General features: G+C 35.6%; 1 protein-coding gene across 9 annotated transcripts in view; it reads right to left on the reverse strand.

The window, feature by feature from the left end:
* Window positions 1-6,796, reverse strand: part of LOC143237153 (anoctamin-1-like) — a 34,616-nt gene extending 27,820 nt beyond the window's left edge. For 8 of the 9 annotated variants that reach the window (XR_013019889.1, XM_076476089.1, XM_076476091.1 and 5 more), the window contains exon 1: window positions 6,664-6,796. Coding sequence is in view for 5 of the 9 variants with exons in the window: in XM_076476089.1 (XP_076332204.1) it covers window positions 6,664-6,666 (3 nt within the window). In the remaining 4 variants the exon portion in view is untranslated. The remainder of the gene's footprint in view (window positions 1-6,663) is intronic. The other variant, XM_076476086.1, reaches the window with a different exon arrangement.
* Window positions 6,797-21,963: the final 15,167 nt, after the last annotated feature.

A 21,963-nucleotide genomic window follows, 5' to 3' on the forward strand; every position in this document is an offset into this window, starting at 1 on the left:
CAAATACCAACGTGGCCTGGTATCCAGAAAAACTGGATAGAATTCAATGAGAAATGGGCCAGTCAGTTTTGAATATCAGCAAAAACAGGGTGTGAGCCAACGTGAAGCAATTCCAGGGCCAGGAGAGAACTAATAGAGTCAATATAAATAGTGCAGTTGGAGTACTGCTTAGCTTCAATATGATCTAGGGCAAGAGATATGGCATACAGTTCAGCAGTGAACACAGAAGCTGTAGAGGGGATTCTGCACGCATCCACCGAACCGCAACAAACCATGGCAGAGCCCACAGAGTTACCTGATTTGGAACCATCTGTATAAATTGGAATTGGAAGATTGTTGAAAGATGTTCACTAAATAAAAGAAGGTACTTCCAATGGGAGTATCTGCCTTTCTCAGATAACTTAAATAATGATCAAACTTGAGGTCTGTAATAAGCCATGGTGGGATGGGCTGACCAGTGGATTCTGCACTGTTATCCAAGAACAGACCCAATTCATCCAATTGTGCTTGGATGCGAAGGCCAAAAGGAGCAATGGCAGATTGTCTGTTCAGAAAAGTATGGCCCACTGAGGAAGCAAAACACATCCCCAGGTGGGATGCTTTGGTAAGGAACAAAGTTTTGAAGAAAAGAGTAAAAACAGTTGCAAACGGCAAAGATGCAGAGAAGGTTCATGACATTCTAAGTATAAGCTTTAAACTGGGGAGGTGCAGAAAGCCCCAATGCATAGTCGAAGTCCTTGATGATGAATGGAGTCCAGCATTTTTAAGGCCAAGGGTCTGGCAGATCCATAGACCATTGATCCATAGTCGAGTTTCGATTGAATAAGAGCACGATATTCTTTAACATAAAACATCGGTCCGCTCCCCAACTGGTGGTAGTGAGGACATGGAGGATGTTCAGTGCTCTTGTGCAATTAACCCATATTTGATTTAAGTGTGGTATAAAGGTCAGCTCACAGTAATAGATAAGCCCCAAAAACTTGGTCTCAGGTTCCACTGGCAGCAAAACTTCACCAATACGGAGTTCAGAATCAGGGTGAATATCCCGTTGGTGGCAAAAGTGCATGCAAACGGTTTTAGAGAGAGTGAAATTAAAGCCGTTTGTAGTGGTACACTTCAGTACATGATTGAGGGCAGTTTGTAGTTGCCACTCAATATATCTCATGCTCAACGACTGACACAAGATGTGAAAGTCGTCAACATGGAGCCTGTTTGCAACAGTGAGAGGAAGTTGTTCAGTGATGACATTAATCTTTAAACTGAAAAGTGTGACACTCAAAACACAGCCCTGAAAGACTCCAAGTTCCTGTACAAAAGAACGGGAGAGTGTCAAACCCACACAACTTGGAATCTTCTGTCCACGAAAAATTTTTTAATAAACATTGGTAAATAGCCACGTAACCCATATGTATGGAGGTCTCGCAAAACGCCATGCCTCCATGTTGTGTCATAAGCCTTCTCAATGTCAAAGAATATTGATACAATATGTTGGCGTTTGAGAAAGGCTTCTCTGATTGATGTTTCAAGATGAATTAGGTGGTCTGTGGTGAAGTGCTGTCGTCGGAACCCACATGGGATTGGCGAGAGGAGGTTGTTTGATTCGAGGAACTAAACAAGATGAGCATTAACCATCCTCTCTAAGGTCTTACAAAGACAGCTCGTCAAAGCAATTAGATGGTAGTTTGAAGGAATCTTGTGATTTTTTCCCAGGCTTAGAGAAAGGTAAGATAATAGCCTGGCACCAGGCATTAGAAAAAACATTCTCCTGCCAGATCTGGTTGAAAACAATTGGAAGAATATCAAGAGAAGCAGAAGAGACATAGCGCAGCATGTTATTGTGTACATCATCAGGTCCAACAGATGTACTGCCAGACTGATGAAGGGCCATTTTCAGTTCTACCAGTGTAAAGGGACATTTATAGTCAAAGAGACAGTCAGTTCGAAAGGAAAGAGGTGAAAGCTCTGCCCGAGTCTTCATGGCCAAGAAGGTGGAGGAACAAGCAGAAGTGCTAGATACCTGGCAAAAACTTTCACCTGGAGTATCAGTAATGCTCCAGACATCAACTACCTCTTGGCCATCAGAGAGTAAGATCAAGAGGGGGACAAAATTGTAGTGCCCACTGACCTTTCGAGCCCTGTCCCATATGACCTTGGAACTGGTTGTAGAAGATATGCTAGTTGTGAACTTAATCCAAGATTCCTTCTGGTTTTGACGTCTCACCCACCTAGCATGTGCACAGGACCGTTGTAAAGCGATGCAGTTGGAAAGTGTGGGATATCTACGAAAAGTATCCCAGGCCCATTTTTGAGCCTTCTGTGCCATGTGGTTGGCAGGATTCCACCACGGATGAGGACATGGAGGAAAACATGTCAAGGTTTTAGGAATACACTGAGCAGCTACTTGTATAATACAGTCAGTTACTGCTGTCACACAGTCGTCTATTGATGGCTGACTGACAATGGCAGGATCAAGTTCTGCGAGAGCAGTGAAAGTGGATCAGTCTGCCTGATCCAGCTTCCACCGGGGCACACGGGTAGGGTTGCATCGACCATGGCCACTCTCTCTAAAAAGTATAGGAAAATGACACTGCCAAGTGGATTATTATCAACCATCCATGAAAAATGGGAGAATAATGAAGAGATGCAAACCAAGAGATCAATAGCGGTAAAGGACTGACTAGGTGCGTGAAAATAAGTGGAAGAACTAGTATTGAAAAGAGAAAGATTGTGATCAGAGAGCATATACTCTACAGAGCAACCCCTCCTATCAGTAACAGCACTTCCCTAGAGTGGATGGTGTCCAGTAAAGTCCTCCAGGATTAGAAAGGGAAACAGCAACTGTTCAAGGAGAGCATCTAGGTCTGACTGATCATATGTCTCTCCAGGGAACAAGTAGAGAGAACAAACAGTGATGGTATGACACAAGGAAACACGGATGGCTATAGCCTCCAATGGTGTGTTGAGTGACAAAGACAGGGTGGGGAATTGAAGAGAAATCCTTTTGAAAAATTAAAACATTTTCATCAAATATCACTTTGCACTACATTTAATTTGTTGTAGCATTTAATGATGATTAGAGTTAACTGTTCTAGTTTCTAAAGCTTTACACTTGGCAAAACTACGTGACATTTTGACAATATGAGGTAGTTAATTGCTGTGGTGAGGAAGACAATTGTTTTGATAGAAGTTCATAAAATTGACCTTTACACCTCAGATAAATAACAAGGAATATATTTTTATTTTCATCAACATATCACCTTCATGGATTCACCAGAGTTAATATATACAATTATTTTGACATTAGAATATTTATTAAATTATAAAAGTGCTTGTAATGCTCTATTTCTCCAATCTGTCATAATGTGTCTCACAATGTATAACTTATTATTTATGTTTCCTTATTGTAACAATATTATAGTTGGTTTAAAACTGTAGAAAATTATGTGTGGTAGCTGTTAAAGGAGATAAAAGGAAATGTTGAAGATAGAACTACCAAAAGTTAACTTCAGACATGTATATACTTTAATATATGTACTTTTGTTGCTACAGTATTTCAGGCAATGACCTTTTTCATTTATCGGCTTCCTAAATAATAAATTGGTACACAATAACACAAAATCAAATGCTATTTGACAATATAATGAATAAATGTGTATAACAAAGCTTACTAACATCTGTAACAAGAGGAAATTGTGTATGCATATATGTAACACACACACACACACACCACACCGGCTCCTGTATTAATATATCGCGCATGTAAACACACACACCACTCTCTGCGTTCATGTGCGTGTTAACATACACACTGCACCTGTATTTATATATAAGTAAACACACACAACAGTTCCTGTATTTATACGTTTGTAAACACACACACTGCTCCCTGTATTTATATATTTGTAAACACACACACTGCTCCCCTGTATTTATATATTTGTGAACACACACACACTGCTCCTGTATTTATGTAAACACACATCTGCTACCTGTGTTTATACGTTTGTGAACACACACACTGCTCGCCCTGTGTTTATACGTTTTGTAAACCTGTATTTATATGATTTATTGACACACACACACTGCTCCTGTGTTTATATGTTTGTGAACACTTACACATACTGCTCCTTGTTTGTATGTTGTGAAACACACACGCTGCTCCCCTGGTTATACATTTGTGAACACACACACTGCTCCTGTATTTATATACGTTTGTGAACACACACACACTGCTCCTGTATTTATATATTTGTAAACACACACACTGCTCCCTGTATTTATATATTTGTAAACACACACACTGCTCCCTGTATTTATATGTTTGTAAACACACACACTGCTCCCTGTATTTATACATTTGTAAACACACACACTGCTCCCTGTATTTATACATTTGTAAATACACACACTGCTCCCTGTATTTATATTTATGCATTGATAATTTTTTTTAAATTTCACTTCCCTAAGTCTTACTACAAACTGCTATTTGAGATTTGTTGTAACTTCAAACATTTTGGTAGGAAATTGGGAATACATGGGTACAAGTGATCACTGCTGTATTAAGTTTGATGTTTTTCCTACATATTGAAATCATAAATTACAATATTTTGATTCTAAATTTTAAAAACCAAATTCTTAAGGGAAGCAACAAGAATTATCTGTTGTGAATTGGGCAGCTGTGTTTTGCTGAGACACAAAGCAAATGTGGAAAATCTTTAAAGAAAAAATTTTCAATATTCAAGGGAAACATTTTTCTTACAGAAAGAATTGGGTAACAGCAAAGAAAAACAATGTTGGCTCACAAACAGTATTGGAAATAAAATTAATGAGAAACATAATAAATTGAAAATTAGCTAATGTAACTCCTCTTTTCAACAGGGCTGATGAAAATTGTCCCAATACTTATAGACCCATTAGCCTTACATCAGTTGTGGAACATATTTTGAAGAGTCTGATAACAAAAAAACTTTGAAAAGATATTAAACCAAGTTTAGAATTTTATTAGATAACTGTCATGGTTTCACTGATGGAAAACCTTGCCTTATGAAATCTTTTGACATTCTTTCAAAAGGTTACTATTCATGTTAATGAGAGCAAGAGTAGATCTGGAAGAAAGGATTGTCACAAATGCAGTTCAACCAAACTAGATTAATGTCACAAATGAGGTACCTCAGGGTTCAAGTCTTAGAACCTTTGCTCTTTTTTATTTGCATCCATGACACAGATGAAGGAATGGTCAATAAATTACTTAAATGTGCAGATTACATTAAGACATAGAGTGTTACTACCTGTGAAGAGAATGCTACTGATTTACAGAAAGATTTATATCATTCAGTGAATTGGATAAATAAATGGCAGATGGGATTTAATTATAATAAATGCAAAATAATGCCACTGGGTTATCATAATCTGAATAATAATTTGGATGGGAATAATCAAAACAGTATCATGAAAAATAGGGATCTTGAAGTAATAGCTGATCAGTCTCATAAGCTATCCAAGCATTGTGCTATTGCTGGTGGTTGGGCAAATACATTTTAGGTTATATCCAAAGGGATTTTCAATACGAGTCTAAAGCAGTTATAATTTCATTGTGTGATTCATTGGTTATGTCACATTTAGAGTATTGTGTTTAGTCTTGGTATCCTTACCTTTAGAAGGGCTTTGAATTGTTTGAAGGTGTTCAAAGTTGGGATACTAGAATGGTGTGTGGGATGGAGGAGTTGTCACATGAGGAGTGGCTGAAATCTCTCATACTGCTTTCTCTTGAGAAAAGAAGAATTGAAGGAAGGGTGTGATATGATTGAGGTGTTGAAGATTGTAAAGGGAATTGATGATGTTGATGCATCATCGTCCATACTTAGCGGTGAGAATAGTAGGGCTAAGGGACTCGAGTATAAACACTGGCAGAGTAGAAGTCACCTTCAGCTAAGATAACTTTATTTTTCTAACAAGACAGTTGGCCTTTGGGTGAGTGGTATTTGGATGTTGTGCAGTAGAAAATTTAAACTAGTCTAACAGAAAGCTTGATAAGTATATGAATGATAAATATTGGCTTTAAGATTTAAAAAAAAATTATTAATATTTATAGTTTAAATTAGAGGATGAACCAATAGATCCCATACTGTTCCAAAACGTTATATATTATGTCCAGTGCTTCAGACTGCAGTCTAATTCCAGAAGATTTAATGCGTTTCTTATGCAACAATAACACTTTTGCAATAATGTAGCTTCTAACTCACCTTTATTGTTAGTATTACATGCTTCACTACGGTACTGAGAGTATGACCATACAACATAGAAGAATATGGTATTGGGAAAACTAACTTCTAAAAAGTTGTATTCTAATACCTAACTTTGTTTTTGTTTCGATGGTCCCGGTTTGATTCTATTTCGGTTCATCTCTCCATTTGATTACACACATATCTTTATACTGATGTTTATGCGTTAATGGTCGACGTTGTGTTTATTTCTGCAATATACTAGACTATGACCAACAAGGTATAGCAAAATATAATTTATCTTTCTAAGAGTAACTTCATCCTGAATTAAGTTGTTGAGTTGGCTACATCACTCGGCAAATTAGAGTTTTGTCTCTTGCAAGGAAAAATTCTAAACGACCAAGAAAGTTTGGCAACAATAAAGTAAAACATTTAAACTCACCATTTACACTAAAGTTATTTGGTTTATGACAACCTAAAGCTGTAAATCTCCTTCCGAACATCCTAAACTTTCGACGTCAATCAGAATACTATGGACTACGAAAACTTCTGCACCACATAGTGGTTAGATTTTGTAAAACGCTATATTTACATGTTTTTAAATTATAAATAAGCATCAATAAAAGATTATGAAAAATAACAAAACTCTTTATTGTTTTGTTTGTTGGTAAGTACGGAACAACACAATAGCCTATCTGTGTACTGCCTACCACGAGTATCAAAACCGATTTTGAAAGTTATAAGCTCCCAGAATTTCCTCTTAGCCGCTGGGAAAATAACTTTTGAACGACGATTGTGTGCAGCAATGGTAAGAAATGAGCTTTAATGAAGGTTCCTGAAATAAATTAGAGCCATGTTTGTGATTTCAGTAAAATACTAACAAGCAAATAAACAAGCAAAACCTTTAATTTTATTTATGTACAGTTTTATAAATTATTATGGAAAAGTGAGTAAAACACAAGTGGCAAGTGACTGACTACTCTCCTTTCAATGTGTGGAAATGTCCCACACCAGAGCACAGTCATGGGTTGATAGTTTGCACTGTTGTTGACTATCATTTAACAGTCATAAACTTCGGTACTGGTGGCCCAACTACTTCTACATCTAGTGTATTGTATACACACAATATTCCCGTGCTTCACTTCTGAAAACCACTTCATATGATAGTTTGAGACAAATTTTCATGTTTTTGTATGAACTGTATGGAAACTCCGAACAAAGTAAGTGAAAGTTATGCTGTTAAAACAGAATAATTCAAGATAGAAAGAATAAACTCTTCAAAAGAATAACTACAGACATGGTCTTTACATAAAATACGACAATCCAGGTAGAATTTTGTTAATGATTCAACTGTTTCTTTGTTGTTTTTTCAATTTCGCGCAAAGCTACTCGAGGGCTATCTGTGCTCAGTGTCAAAGTTGGCTTCAACAACAACCCACTGATCAACAACAGTTCATGGCTACATACAGGGTGGCCCGTAAGTCCCTACCCATCCATATGTTATTATGTTATATTCAATTCCGCATGTGTAACAAATTTGTTGTTTTTTCAGAGAAATATAGCCGATGTAAGCCCATGTTGAGGAAAATGCCTCACAGAACATGGCGTCGCCAATATTATGCAGCGAGAATGAGGGCCAAAACATAGATACACTGGATACATAAGATATATGGATGGGTAGGGACTTACGGGCCACCCTGTACAAAAGACTACTTTTGCATTACAGTATAATAGCAGACTTGGATAATTATACCCTCAACAACATAAACAATTTTACTGTGTTACTTGATGTTGATGTTGAAGCTGATGCTCTCACTGTCACTGCATCTTCAGATATTCCAGTCATCAAAAAATATGACCTACTTTATTAAAAGTCAGTCATAAATGGGCATGATTACGCTTAAGTACCAAATTTAATAAACTGTATTTTTACAAGGAGATATCAGTGTCCTATATTGCAGAGTATGTATGGTCAAAGTTTGTATGGTCAGCAAAAAACTTGAAAGTTTGTGTTGTGTGTACACATTGTCTAATGAAGAAAGAAAAGCTTTTGTACTTATAAAGGACAGAGAGGCTTGAAAAAGGTATCTTCAAGTGTTGTAAATATATGTAAGGAAACTGAAGAACATGTTCATCATTTATTAAAGTCTGCATGTGATAACCTTTCATAACCAAATTGTATTTTGTCTCGGATTTCATCTGGTGTACTCACCAATCATTCAAATGTGAATCTGTTTCTAACACTTAATGACTGCATGTTTGATACTGTTGTTATCAACAACCATTCATATCTCTGGTAAAAGTTATTTCTGAATTCTTTGTTAAGATTATATTACACTCTTTATGGAAAGTTCAATGATAAACTAACAGGACGAAACATAATTTGAGAATTGTCAGAATTTATTCTGTTTGAGCACCAGTAACAATACTTTTAATCTTGAGATACATACTGTAAGGGTTTGCATTAATAAAAGTCATTTTTAGACCCATACTATATGTGTTTAAAATCAATACAGTTAATCTTAAGCCAAGTGATGAAGACCAACTGATCATTATTAAATATTTCAATTTGTTAACAATTTCTGTCTTCTTATAAAACACATTTGTATTACTATCTTATAATAATAATTTAAATTTTAACTTATGGACATAGATCTTTTCAAAGATTATAATAGAAACAAAAGCACTGTCTCATTATCAAATCATTTCCCACATTCATTAAGCTAAAGTAAATTAACGTTTATACACGAATTCAGAACACAAATATGCACCCTGTTACAGCCCCAAAACAAGTAAAAAATGCTTGCTTTCATTCGTGCCCAGCATGGCCGAGCGCGTAAGGCGATGCGACTCGTAATCGAGGGGTCGCGGGTTCGCGCCCGCGTCGCGCTAAACATGCTCGCCCCTCCAGCCGTGGGGGTGTATAATGTGACGGTCAATCCACTATTCGTTGGTAAAAGAGTAGCCCAAGAGTTGGCGGTGGGTGGTGATGACTAGCTGCCTTCCCTCTAGTCTTACACTGCTAAATTAGGGACGGCTAGCACAGATAGCCCTCGAGTAGCTTTGTGCGAAATTCCAAAACAAACAAACAAACAAACAAGCTTTCATTCGTGCCGATAGTGATATGTTCTGTGGACTTTTACTGCTGGAAACTGGATTTTGATAGACAGAGTGAGCAAAGTACAGTTTGTGTAGCTATGTACATAATGACTAAGCAACAACTTTCTTTCACAAATAGACCCGGCATGGCCTAGCGCGTAAGGCGTGCGACTCGTAATCCGAGGGTCGCGGGTTCGCGCCCGCTTCGCGCTAAATATGCTCGCCCTCCCAGCCGTGGGGGTGTATAATGTGACGGTCAATCCCACTATTCGTTGGTAAAGAGTAGCCCCAGAGTTGGCGGTGGGTGGTGATGACTAGTTGCTTTCCCTCTAGTCTTACACTGCTAAATTAGGGACGGCTAGCACAGATAGCCCTCAGTAGCTTTGTGCGAAATTCCCAAACAAACAAAAATATTTCACAAAGTGAACATTTATCTTAGTTAAGACCCACTTCATTATATCATAAAAAACAAACTTTATTCACCTAACTTGTAAAATTTGGTGTTTTAAACTAAAGGTCACCAAATTATTATTAACGACCATTGAAGTTTGTATAAAGTTGAATTACACATTTAATTTAGAAATAAACACATGCACACACAAAATTTCAATGATTCATTTGTAATACTAAATTATTTATTATGGTAATGAACACTCTTTCAGTTGATTTAGGCTTCGATAAGATATAATTAAAACTGTTTCCATACAAAATAAATCTACAGTGTTCATACACTAAAGTAATGTTAAATTTCAACAACAATAAAAAGAACAATGTAGTAAAAACAAAATATGATGCATTATTCTGTAGCATTTTGTTTTATGATGATGGCATATTTTCTCCAACTGATGGTATGCAGCAGGCAATCCATATATATAGATAAGTGGCACATGAGCACATGAAAATATCAGCAAGAAGCAGATATAAGCTCATAATCCACCTGATTAAGTTGTATTTAACTCCACGTTTAGAACAACCACACACCTCATACTTTAGGAATATTTAAAGTTCTCAACTCCAGAACTACAGATTATGAACACATTATTTTTGAAAAAGCCTCTCCATTTTTAATGGTTTCTAAACATTAAATAATACAAACTCCTCCATGTTTTAATTAATATAATGAATTCCAGGTTTTCAGTGTTTTTACTTTATTTTACTTGAAATGGGTGGTAATGTTAAATTAAGTAAGTTTTGAGACACATGCCTTTGTACACATGTGTAGTTCCAAATGTTTACAAGAATATTTCCTTTTAGCAAATATTAATTTATAATACGACAGTGCATCAATATTCAAATAGATGGTGATGTAAAATTATGTAAGTTTTGAGACATTTTTCAACATGATCTGAATATTTTAGTTTGCTTGTGATAAAGTTTCCTTTTAATATAGATTCATTGACAACACATTACCCTTGTAGTTTCATGAAAACAAGGATGTGTTGGTATTTGTTAGTTTAAACTAGTGTTAAAGTGATAGTCTATTTTTCAAAAACCAACAAGTAAGGAACTTGTAATTGTTTCTAGGTATTATAAGTTATAACACACAAATGGCAAACACCAAATAAATATAGAAATTGTTCTATATTTTCTTTCTACCTAAACTTTAAATTTTGAAACTTTGGTTATTAGGAAAACAAGTTAACTATGGATGTTTCTTATTTTTCACATTCCCCTTTCATCTATTGTGACTGAAAATTAAGAGGTGTGTAAGAAACAAAATTACAATCTAGGTATATCTTTTACACCTCAGATTTTAAGCCACAAGGAACAAAATGTTTAATATAAATGTTTAACTTACAATATTTCAGTGGCCTACAAAATTTAAATTACTGAATTACATATGTATATAATCTTTCATCAAAACTTTGACTCTCATCAGTTTGACTGGAATATACATCCATGCTTTTCTTTTATTTATTTAAATAGTTGCTGTTATATTTTTATTTTATGCTGTTGTTCTTTATGTCTTCATTTTACTTCAATATTAAATATTCAAATTTTAAATATTAATAAAAAGTAAGCTCTTTTTCATTTGTGTAAATCATTGAGTATTGTTTAATCTTGAATTGATTATTTTGTGGTAAACTTATGATATGCAATGAAGTAAAACCAATTGCATCACATAGCTATGTATTGTACTGTTATAACTTGACATAAAAACCAGGTTTTACATATGCTTATTAGCAAAACTACAATCATATGCCAAATGACCTGCCAGTACACTTTGTTGAAATAAATTATTATAGATCATTTGAAGGTGTATAAACAAGAATTATTTCTGGTTGAAATGTATAATCAATACGAGGAAGAAAGGAAGTTTCACGGCAAAAAGAAAATAATGTCACTCTCAAACTGTATTTATGACTGTTGGCTTTAGATATTTGGAAATTATAAAATAAATTGTGTATTGCGGTGAATTTTACATTTTTTAACACCAGTAACTTGAAAAAACATTTTATTAGAAACTATTAATATTGGAACTAAGCATCAAATGTATATAAAATGAACAGATTTGTAGCAATGAAAATTCTCTCAGAGTAGGTGTTGCCAACCAGTATCACAGCCAAAGAATAAGAGTAAACAAAAGTTCAACCTTTTCATTATTTGAATGTCTCCACTTTTCTTTTTTTTTTGTAAATGTTTAGGTTTTAAAATTTATAAAATAGTTGAATTAGAAACAAGATCATAGAATCTGGAGAAAAAATAAAACAAAATTGATTAATAAATCTAATGGAATCTTCCTGTGGATAAAATTTCAGCAACTTCAAGATATTTATTTGCCTTGCTTTATAAACAAAAATGGTTCTACATTAATATTGCTCATAAACGTTATCATTGTTTGACAATACCCAGACTCTTAAAAGCTATTTTTTTACTTGAATACACAGTTGTATGCTTCACCTAAAATGTTTTCCAGCAACTATAGGGTAAAGCTGTAATAAAGATAAAAACAAGGCTTTGAATAATATTCATACATATAGATGTATTGAAAATATTGATGAACAATGGCAGCAAAAATCAATATTTGACCAGTGTGTTTATAGCAACAAATAATAGTGTAATATATTAGGTATAGAAGTTTATCAAGTTCAAAATTTTATAAATGAACCCACAACTTTAAATAATAACATAGCTTTGCTACAACTACATATGGTCTTAAATTGTTACAATGCATTATCCTATCATTTCTGTTTGCTTTTATAAACTGACTCCATCTGTTTTGTCTGTAACTAAATTTTTCTTAAATGTTTGAGTTTTATAAATTTTTATGTCTAATATTTTACCATCTTCAATATAGCTTGCTGAGAAATGATAAACTATGTTACAGTGTTTACTACATTCAGCTTTTTATACACACATGAATTTGTTCATCATTACAAGGAATTGAGAACAAAGCTTGTAAGGCTTCTTTATTTTGTCACAAATGAGTTTCTTCGACCTTATTTTGAGCATTATTTGTTTAAATTTGCTGTAAGTTCACAGTTCTTGCTGTAGATTATGGGATTAATTATTTTTGCAATGGAATTTGGAACAATTTAGACATTATTTGTGTGGGCTTCCCAAATGTTTGTACATACTGATATCATGGTTATCAAGGGTCAGGAATCCAGTGACAGTACATGAAGTAGACAGTTTGTGTATTTTGTACATAAGGTATGTTACCTCTGTAATGGTAATGAAAGTGACAGTATTGGTTAAATTGTTTAATACTTATGTATTTTTTTATATTATCAGAATTATTTAGTCACCAATTTACACTTCTTATTCAGGCATTGTATCATACTGTAACAAATGGAAAGCCAGACATTAAAGAAAAACAATAATATGTTTACAGTCTTCCAAGATTTCCAAGACAAGTGTTTAGAAGTGATGTAGATAAATAATACACAGCCTCTGAACTGTGAAAGATATGGTATAAATTATTATTTTGCTAGGCTATTTTGTTTTACTTTAAATCTATTATCCTAATGAAACACAACAAAAATAATATCAGTAAATATAAAAATTCACTGTTATGCATCGCTGTTCATCTGATGTGTAAGTTTTAACAATTCTGGTAATTTTACAGCTACCACAAATGTATCTGCATACGACTCATGAGCGCATTCAGATGGATAGGGTGTCTATGGGTTTGAACACGCTTTTAATTTTAAATGCTGACTTAAATCCTAAATGTAGTGTAATTTGTGGGTAACATATCTTGATTGTATCCATATTTGGGTTTGAAACTTTCTTTGCTCATAAAAAAGCGATAAATATTAGCATATATATCGATACGTGTTATTTTTCTATAGGTTGTATTTTACTTGCTCAAAATTTTGGGCCCCCTAGCGGTACAGCGGTATGTCTGCTGATTTACAACGCTACAAATATATTTTCAATACAGCTGGTATGGGTATTAAAACTTCAGTTAAAATAAACTACAGGACAACGTTTCGACCTTCGTAGTTCATCTTCAGGTTAATTCTTTAACACTTTTTTACTTCAAGTGGGTTTATCGTCATCATGAACGCTGCAAACCAGGTTTCGTAATCGTGGTGGGCAAAGCACAGATAACCAATGTGTAGTTTTGTGCTTAACTTCAAACAAACAAACAAAACTGTTTGTGTGATTTGGAAATTTATTCTCACGAGTGCTTTAACACAAGTTTGCAACTTTCAAAACTTATGTTTCTGCTTTCAACTATAATTTGTAAAGACCCGGCATAAACAGGTGGTAAAGGCACTCGACCCTAATCCGAGGGTCACAGGTACGAATCCCCATCACACCAAACGTGCTCGCCCTCCCAGCCGTGGGGGCGTTATAATGTGACGATCAATCCTACTATTCGTTGGTAAAAGAGTGGCCCAAGAATTGGCGGTGGGTGGTGATGACTAGCTGCCTTCCCTCTAGTCTTACACTGCTAAATGAGGAACGACTAGCGCAAATAGCTCTCGTGTAGCTTGGCGCGAATTTCAAAACAAACCAATACTTTGCAAATTAAATAAAAGGTAATGTTTCGTTCTCGCGAGCTTCGTCAGATCGTACAGTTTTTAACAAAGGCGCATGTGTATAATTTTAAGAACTGCATGCATAGTGTGTGAAATGTCGGCGATTGTTCATCTTTCGTTTAATATATTTTGGTCGGCTTTAACTATATGCTTTTAAACTATTCTTTCGTAACAGCTTCGTTTTGAATTAAATTTTCGAAGTTGTAAATTGTAATATATTGTCACAAGTTCAGTGTGGAGCTATATATTGTGGTTATTGCCATTAAAATAGAAAAATAGAACTGTCTTTCTTCAAACAACAATTATCTATCTGATATTGTAGGGACGCCATGTTACTGAGGGTAAAGCCTTAGAAACTAAAAAATTAGCTATAATCATCGATGTAAAATATAAATGGTGCGTTAAAAAGTGTATTAAGTAATCTGTTTCAAGAAAATGTTTTCGCATTTGATAAGATCTGAAAAGTTTTTCATTAAGATCAATCTGTGGTTGATGGTTGCTATAGGAATTGGTGGTGGTGTTGTTTGTCATATTTCCAACATTAAAAAGTTTCTGTAAGTGATGAGTTTCATTTTAAACCATTGGTTTGGTTAGTTCATGTAAAAAAGTATTTGATTGCGAAAAATGTGAAATTAAAGCAACAAAGATTATATTGTCTCTCTTTATTGAATTTAATCCGTAATTCGGAAGTAATATCTTTAAATTTGTTTTGCAATAAATAATTATTGAGACATACCTTTGGTGTTAATTTGCATAATTCGCAATTACTCATTTACGGTTTCCTTACACTAATGTTATTGCAGTTGGTCCTACGGATGTTTGTAAAGATATGCATGTCTATTGTTGGTATGTATACTAAAATAATAAGTTATTCAACTTGTTACGAACACATTACAAATCTGACATCCTTGAATCGTTTTATTTTGTCAGTTATCCTGAGAGCTGCAAAAATCAATGCTTGGTCGTGGACACCCTTTCCGAGTTCTCAAGACACATTAAGATCATCACTGGGGCGTTCATGACATTCATATGTCTTGATTTATTTGTTTTCATACTTGAGGAATTAAAGGTGAGATTTTATTTCAAATCGCCTAATGTAGGAATTTTACTGATAATCCTTTAGTCAATTGAAGAAAACTTTGATTTTAACATGATTACATGATTTGTTTATTGGTGGTTATCGCATAAATTAAATGTCAGGGTAACCTGTTTAAAATTTATATATTTATAGTGATTAAGTTAATTTATGCTTGCCAAGCATTTTTTTTGTCTAGAAGTACACAGTAATGCAGTGAAATATATAGGTGTGCTGGACAAAGTATCTAATTTGTTAGTGGTAGTAAATTTAGCAATAAATGAACAGTACGCTTATGTCAAAATAGTGTATAGTTTTATGTACAAAAATAATTTAAACTGTACATCATGGTTGTATTTTAAATCCTACACTGTAGAGTTCTCTTTTTGTTGTCAAGAAACAACTTTAGAATCTAGGTGAAAAGCTCAACTATCTTTCATTATTTTTAATTTAAACAATAACAGTGTATAACTCTTATTTGGTTTACCTTTATGGTTCCTTTTATCATAACAGTATCTTAACTTTTGATACACGTCTTCTGTTTTTGCGAAAGGCAGGTTCAGCGGTCATAGAAAACAATTTGACGATACAAGTTATTCTCTCAAAATGGAAGAAAATTGTTAATTTCCCTTTAACATATAAACCGTTTGGCCATTCGTTCCTACGACGTTTAACTTTACTTTTTCTAACCTTTCTCTGAACGAAATTATCTTTCAGTTTACTAACTTTTACTTTTTGCTCTCTTCCCGTTCACTCGCTTGGTTGCAGCCTTTTTATAACTCTCTCTCACTAGGCCGTTAACATTTAGATCAGTAACTCACAAACAATTTCCAATGATCGCCTGCTTTTAATTCTGATTATGAAAAAAAATCGCACAAAATAAATAAATGAATACTACTTATACCAAACTGCTTTTTATATCTGAAAATGATGCAAGAACAAACCAACAGCACAGAACAATACAGGAATTATTATTTATGTTAAAAAAAATGAAAGATGGATTTTTTGGCCTAACTAGGAGATTTAATGTTATTCACATCATTTATGGTGTAATTTGGAACGTTTTATATAGCAGTCGAAACATATAATTAGGCCCAGCATGGTCAAATGGTTAGGGCACTCATCTCGTAATATAATGAAAGTCGCGGTTTCCAATCCCCGTCACACCAAACATTCTTTCCCTTTCAACTGCAGGTGCGTTACAATGTGACGGTCAATCCCACTATTCGTTGGTAAAGAGTGGACCAAGAGTAAATGGTGGATGGTGATGATTAGTTGCTTTCCCTCTGGTCTTGCACTGCTAAATTAGGGACGGCTAGCGCAGATGACCTGGGTGTAACGTTGCACGAAACTCAAAAACAAATAATATAATTTATCTTTGTTGACAAACACTTTTTTATATTTGTTTTTTTATATTCACTGTTCTTCTATAGGGTCCGGCATGGCCAAGCGCGTTAAGGCGTGCGACTCGTAATCTAAGGGTCGCGGGTTCGCATCCGCGTCGCGCCAAACATGCTCGCCCTCCAGCCGTGGGGCGTTATAATATGACGGTTAATCCCACTATTCGTTGGTAAAGAGTAGCCCAAGAGTTGGCGGTGGGTGGTGATGACTAGCTGCCTTCCCTCTAGTCTTACACTGCTAAATTAGGGACGGCTAGCACAGATAGCCCTCAGTAGCTTTGTGCGAAGTTCAAAACAAACAAACCCTTTGAGCCCTCTATATGCGAACGTTTTATAACGCTTGCCACAATAATTCCGCACCACCCTATTGAAATCAAAGTTTCCAATATGTCTTTCGTGCATCATCTCTCCACCAATAGCACATCTGAGTAGAAAAATAATCGCAAACAGATAAATAACAAAATTAAATCCCACAGAAGAAAAGTTGGTAAATGAGGATGATGTCATGGTGTACAACTGTAACCAACATCCACGTGTGGGTAGGTTGAGGATCAAATGTTAATGATGTATCTACATTTTAAGCCATGAAATCAGTGTGGAAATGACTGCTTCTAGAGCATGACACAGGAGTGGCATTGACCCATAGATCTGGGATTATGTCATCTGATATCCAAGGGAAGCCCAATCCATCGCATGAAATCAACTCCTGCGACCACGAGAGTGGTACAAAACATTTAAAGGTTAGAAATACCACCATCACAAGAGAAAACAAGATAATGTCCAGAACAGAGGTAGAAACAATTCCCATGTACCCTCTGTTACCCACAGCACAGAAAAAAGAATTGTGGGAGAACGCTGGACAACTAGAAACCAGTATGAGGACTTACGTTGATTGTTTTACTTTAAAACGAGTTCACAATGTACTGACATTTGTGCAAGGGCAGGGTAATGGTATCCAATTGAAAGAGCTATCTGTACTGAGACATCTCACTCTGTTGTATGTGTCTAACGGTAGAGGATGGTTCACCTTCTAGACCAGCAGAAAACCACCAGCCTATTCTGAAATGAATGGTTTTAGTCATCTATGCGGAACCCATCCAGCAGGACACCCTCATGGTTAAACACTTCAGTGGCTTGAAAGAGGAAGAGGAGGTAGAGGTCATTAGTGTGTGTGTATGGATTGCAAACCTCGAGATATTTTAATGGGTGATCATGAGACCCTATTTTCAAAAGCAGACTATTCACTTTTATTCAATCATGGTATAGCAGGTATTGGCAGCCATCCCCTTCTGCTTAACACAGGCTGTTCATAGGTGATACGGGCCTGGATTGGCCTATTTATAAAGGATATATCACGAAGTCATAGACCCTGTAGTAATCTTATGAAACATCCCATATAAAAGGTTAGCGTGCGAAGCCATGAATATAGCATGTGAATTAACATGGCATACAATGTGGATTTGTGTATAAGAATACTTGCTCAGGCATCACTTGTTATGGGTGGGATTCAATAGAAGTAATTTGAATCAAAGGCCCCAGAAAGAAAAGAAAGCAATAATAAAAACCTAATTAGTGTAATACCCACACTGATGTCTAAAGTACAGACACTGGTGGCAGGTGATACTCCAAGGATGCAGAAACCACGACGTGATAGACATGAGAGATGAATGTACAACTCTGCTAAATGTCAAATGATATGAAAAGCAAAGGGAAAGGAAACGTGACATTATTGGAAAGAAGAAACACAGGACAACGTACATTTGACAGGGGAACAGAGGAATAAGGTAACTGGATTTAACAATGAACCAAATTTGTAAGGGTAAAGGAAGAAAGATCTTTAAAAGAAGGGAATTGCCAAAAGATAAATAGATAGGTATTGAAACTCGTGAACATGCCATGCAGGCAATAACAATAAAGACAACATATCACACAGAGACGTCTGCCTGGATCAGGAGACAGTAGAGATGAAGTTGGTTAGTTGGCTATCTGCATCACACAGCTGGTGAAAAATTAAAAATAAAAGTTACTAAAATATAAAAAGGAATCATCTTGGAAAAAAAACATATGCCAATTTTCGAATTAAAAACTTAAATGGAATTAAAATGGCAAATGACCCGTAAAGATTTTAAAAAACAACTGAGACGGACAGTGTCACTATCGCTAATAACGTTGTCCAACGTAAAGGATGAACCCATAGTAAAAATGTTTAAAATGATGTTGTAATTCACAGTCGTAATGACGGCATGACACTAAAATGTGAGCTACATGTGACTTGAATGTCACACAGATCACATTTTGGTGTATCAGTCCCAGATAAAAGAAAACGATTGGATAAAAACCGTGACCAATGTGTCGACTAGCCAGGCAACCTCCTCCTTTCAATACACATGGAAGCAAGAACAGAAGGTTTGATCTGGAAATGTTTGTTATCATGTTGCTTATTCCAAGTCGACTGTAAATCGTGGCATAATTGAACCTTGAATACAGGACCATATTTCATGTATAAGTCAGGCATGACTGATATCACCAGATCAGATAGACTTAGCTGTGATGCCAACGAGTTCATTCCCGTAGATATAGATGTGGCCTGGTATTCAGAAAAACTGGATAGAAGTAGATGATGGTGAGTATGATTAGCCAACTCTTGCTTGGAATGAGTGCAAAAATGGCAGTCGCCAAGAAACAAATGAAAACACACAACTCCAATGTATAAGATACAGAGAGGGCTTCTAACATGCAACGAAAGATGTATGGTGCAAAAGCCAAACCCAAAGGTAGAGTGTGAAACTGTATATTACCCTACGATAGAAAAATAAAAATATGGGTTATAACACTCTGATGTAGGATTTTAAAGAAAAACCTTAGAGGTGCCCAACTTAATCATCCAAATCTGAAGAGAGAAATCTCACTAAAATTTCAGCTAAGATTCCATGATGAAGCATGAACATGTTTTTAACACTAGACAAGCCCATGGTCATTTTGAAGGCCACAAACTAGCGGGAGAAGACGCCTTAAACATCACGAGAAAGATGCAATAACCTCGTGTGCAAAAGATCATTGCACCACCTCTGAAAGACGTTAGCATAGAATGAGATCCTGAGGAGAACAAAGGGAAGCAGGTACAATGAATAGGGATGAGGAGTAAGAAAGGGATGTTGAAACCTTCAGACAATACCCTGACAAACTTCTACTTGATCTGAACTCATCAGGTGAGCATTAGAACTGTTTGTTGACTAATCATGCGACTTCATGACAAACGATAAGTATGGCACCAGAGGAAGAAGGAACAGACCAAGACTAGGAAAGGGATGGTTGGAGGACAGGAATCGGTGCTATTTTTGGCTCTGTCTCAAAGAAATGGGTCACCAAATGATAAACGATGCATTATTGTTGGACTGAAGCAACCTTCATCTCCAAAGACTCAAAAATTATGTCACACATGCAAGATCTTACAAACTGTGCCACATGAAGGTCTCATAGATAAGAAGTATGCAGATGGATCCACAAGCATGATCCAAGTGATCCTAACAACAAAGACACCACGTTTGCAGGGCCAGAGCCGAACACAACAGGCAGGCCAATGTGGAAATAAGGAATGAGAGAACTTTTCCAAAAAACTCCTTCATATTCCAGTGAAGACTTCAGACAAGAGATAGATCATTGAGATGTATTGCAACAAAGTCATCACAGTATGAGAAAAACAGGAGTAGTGAATACCTGGTAGATAAATGGGAGATTTGTGATTTACCACTCCAACCCCTGAACAGGCAGAAGTAAACGTAACAATTTTTTGGTCCAGATGTAAACAATCTATCCAACCTTAAGGAGAGAGAAGGAAATGATCTATCGCGCGTAAGGGATGAGACATGTTAATGCCATCACCGAACTGAAATGAGAAATACTCAACACAAACCCGATTATGGGTGGGTGAAAAGTAAATGAGGTAAGGAGGCAAAACTGTATAAAAGGTAAAGACTGGGACCATAAGAGATAGAATGAAGAGACAAGACATCACATGAGAAATAAATTCAAGAAACAGATGAAAGTTGATCAGAAATCTCTGGAAGTGTGTGAGAAGGCATGGGAAACTCGGTTGGGGTGAGGAGAAATGATCAAAATCCCTTTCAGACAAATGTTGTCCCATATAATGCTCAATTTTCCTATGAATGAATGCAAGTAAATAGCCTGCTGGGTCACTTGCACCTGTGGCCTGAAGTAAGGCATCATTTGAATGAGAAGTATCTGAGTAGTAACGTTAACTGAGAAATTCAGGCTTGAGATCGAACAAACAAGTGAAATATTAAAACAGGAGTAAATAACTTCTTTCAAACTCAAAGTGGAAATTTCTTGAAATAAATTGTAAGTTACACTGGTGTAAACCACTCCAACCAAAACTTGAAGAAAAATAAAAATGTCTAAACCTCAGCATCACAAAAAGTGACTTTTCGGTAGAGACACATAAGAGGGAGCTAGATTCGTCACGTGACGATGGTGTATTCCTATTGGTGAAAAGATGACGCTTTATGATTTGCATGGAAGATATGTTGAAATCTTTGATTCCAATAGGTGGGTGCAAAATGGTTGTGGCATACGTTATTAAAAATCGCATATAGAGGGTAGCACAAAATGGGAAAACTTAATCTTGTAAGGAAAGTTCCTTATTACAACACTGGAATAAGTTTGAGATTTATAGGGTGTTTTACAGTATTTTCTCTATTGAACAACGTGATATTAATGTTTATGGAAGATAAAACTTTTATTTAAACAGTGTGTGCTTTCTTATAGGAAAGCCACTGTGGATGTGATGCTGATTCTGCCGAGGAAGATCGAACTGCGGATTTTAATGCTACAGATTCAAAAACCTACATTTTTTTCGTCAGGAATGATTTAGTTATAAACATCGTAAGAAATATCCAGTCTGTTTTCTTGTGATATCAATAATGTTACAAAAGTATTAATATTCACTTTGTCTCTTTCACCTGTGTAGCGCAAAGGCATATTTTGTAATGATTTATGTTTCAAGTTAAAATGTGTAACCCCAAGATGATTCATAACTTTAATGGTGTAATTTAGAGGATTGAATACAAGTTTTTGTTTATTTTTCACAGTTTTGTGGTTATATAATTGATAAGCTTCTCTTTGTTTTCAACACTGGTGTCTGAGCATTGAATTTACTC

This window comes from Tachypleus tridentatus, chromosome 13, assembly GCF_004210375.1.
Source record: "Tachypleus tridentatus isolate NWPU-2018 chromosome 13, ASM421037v1, whole genome shotgun sequence".
NCBI classification, from domain to species: Eukaryota; Metazoa; Arthropoda; class Merostomata; order Xiphosura; family Limulidae; genus Tachypleus; species Tachypleus tridentatus.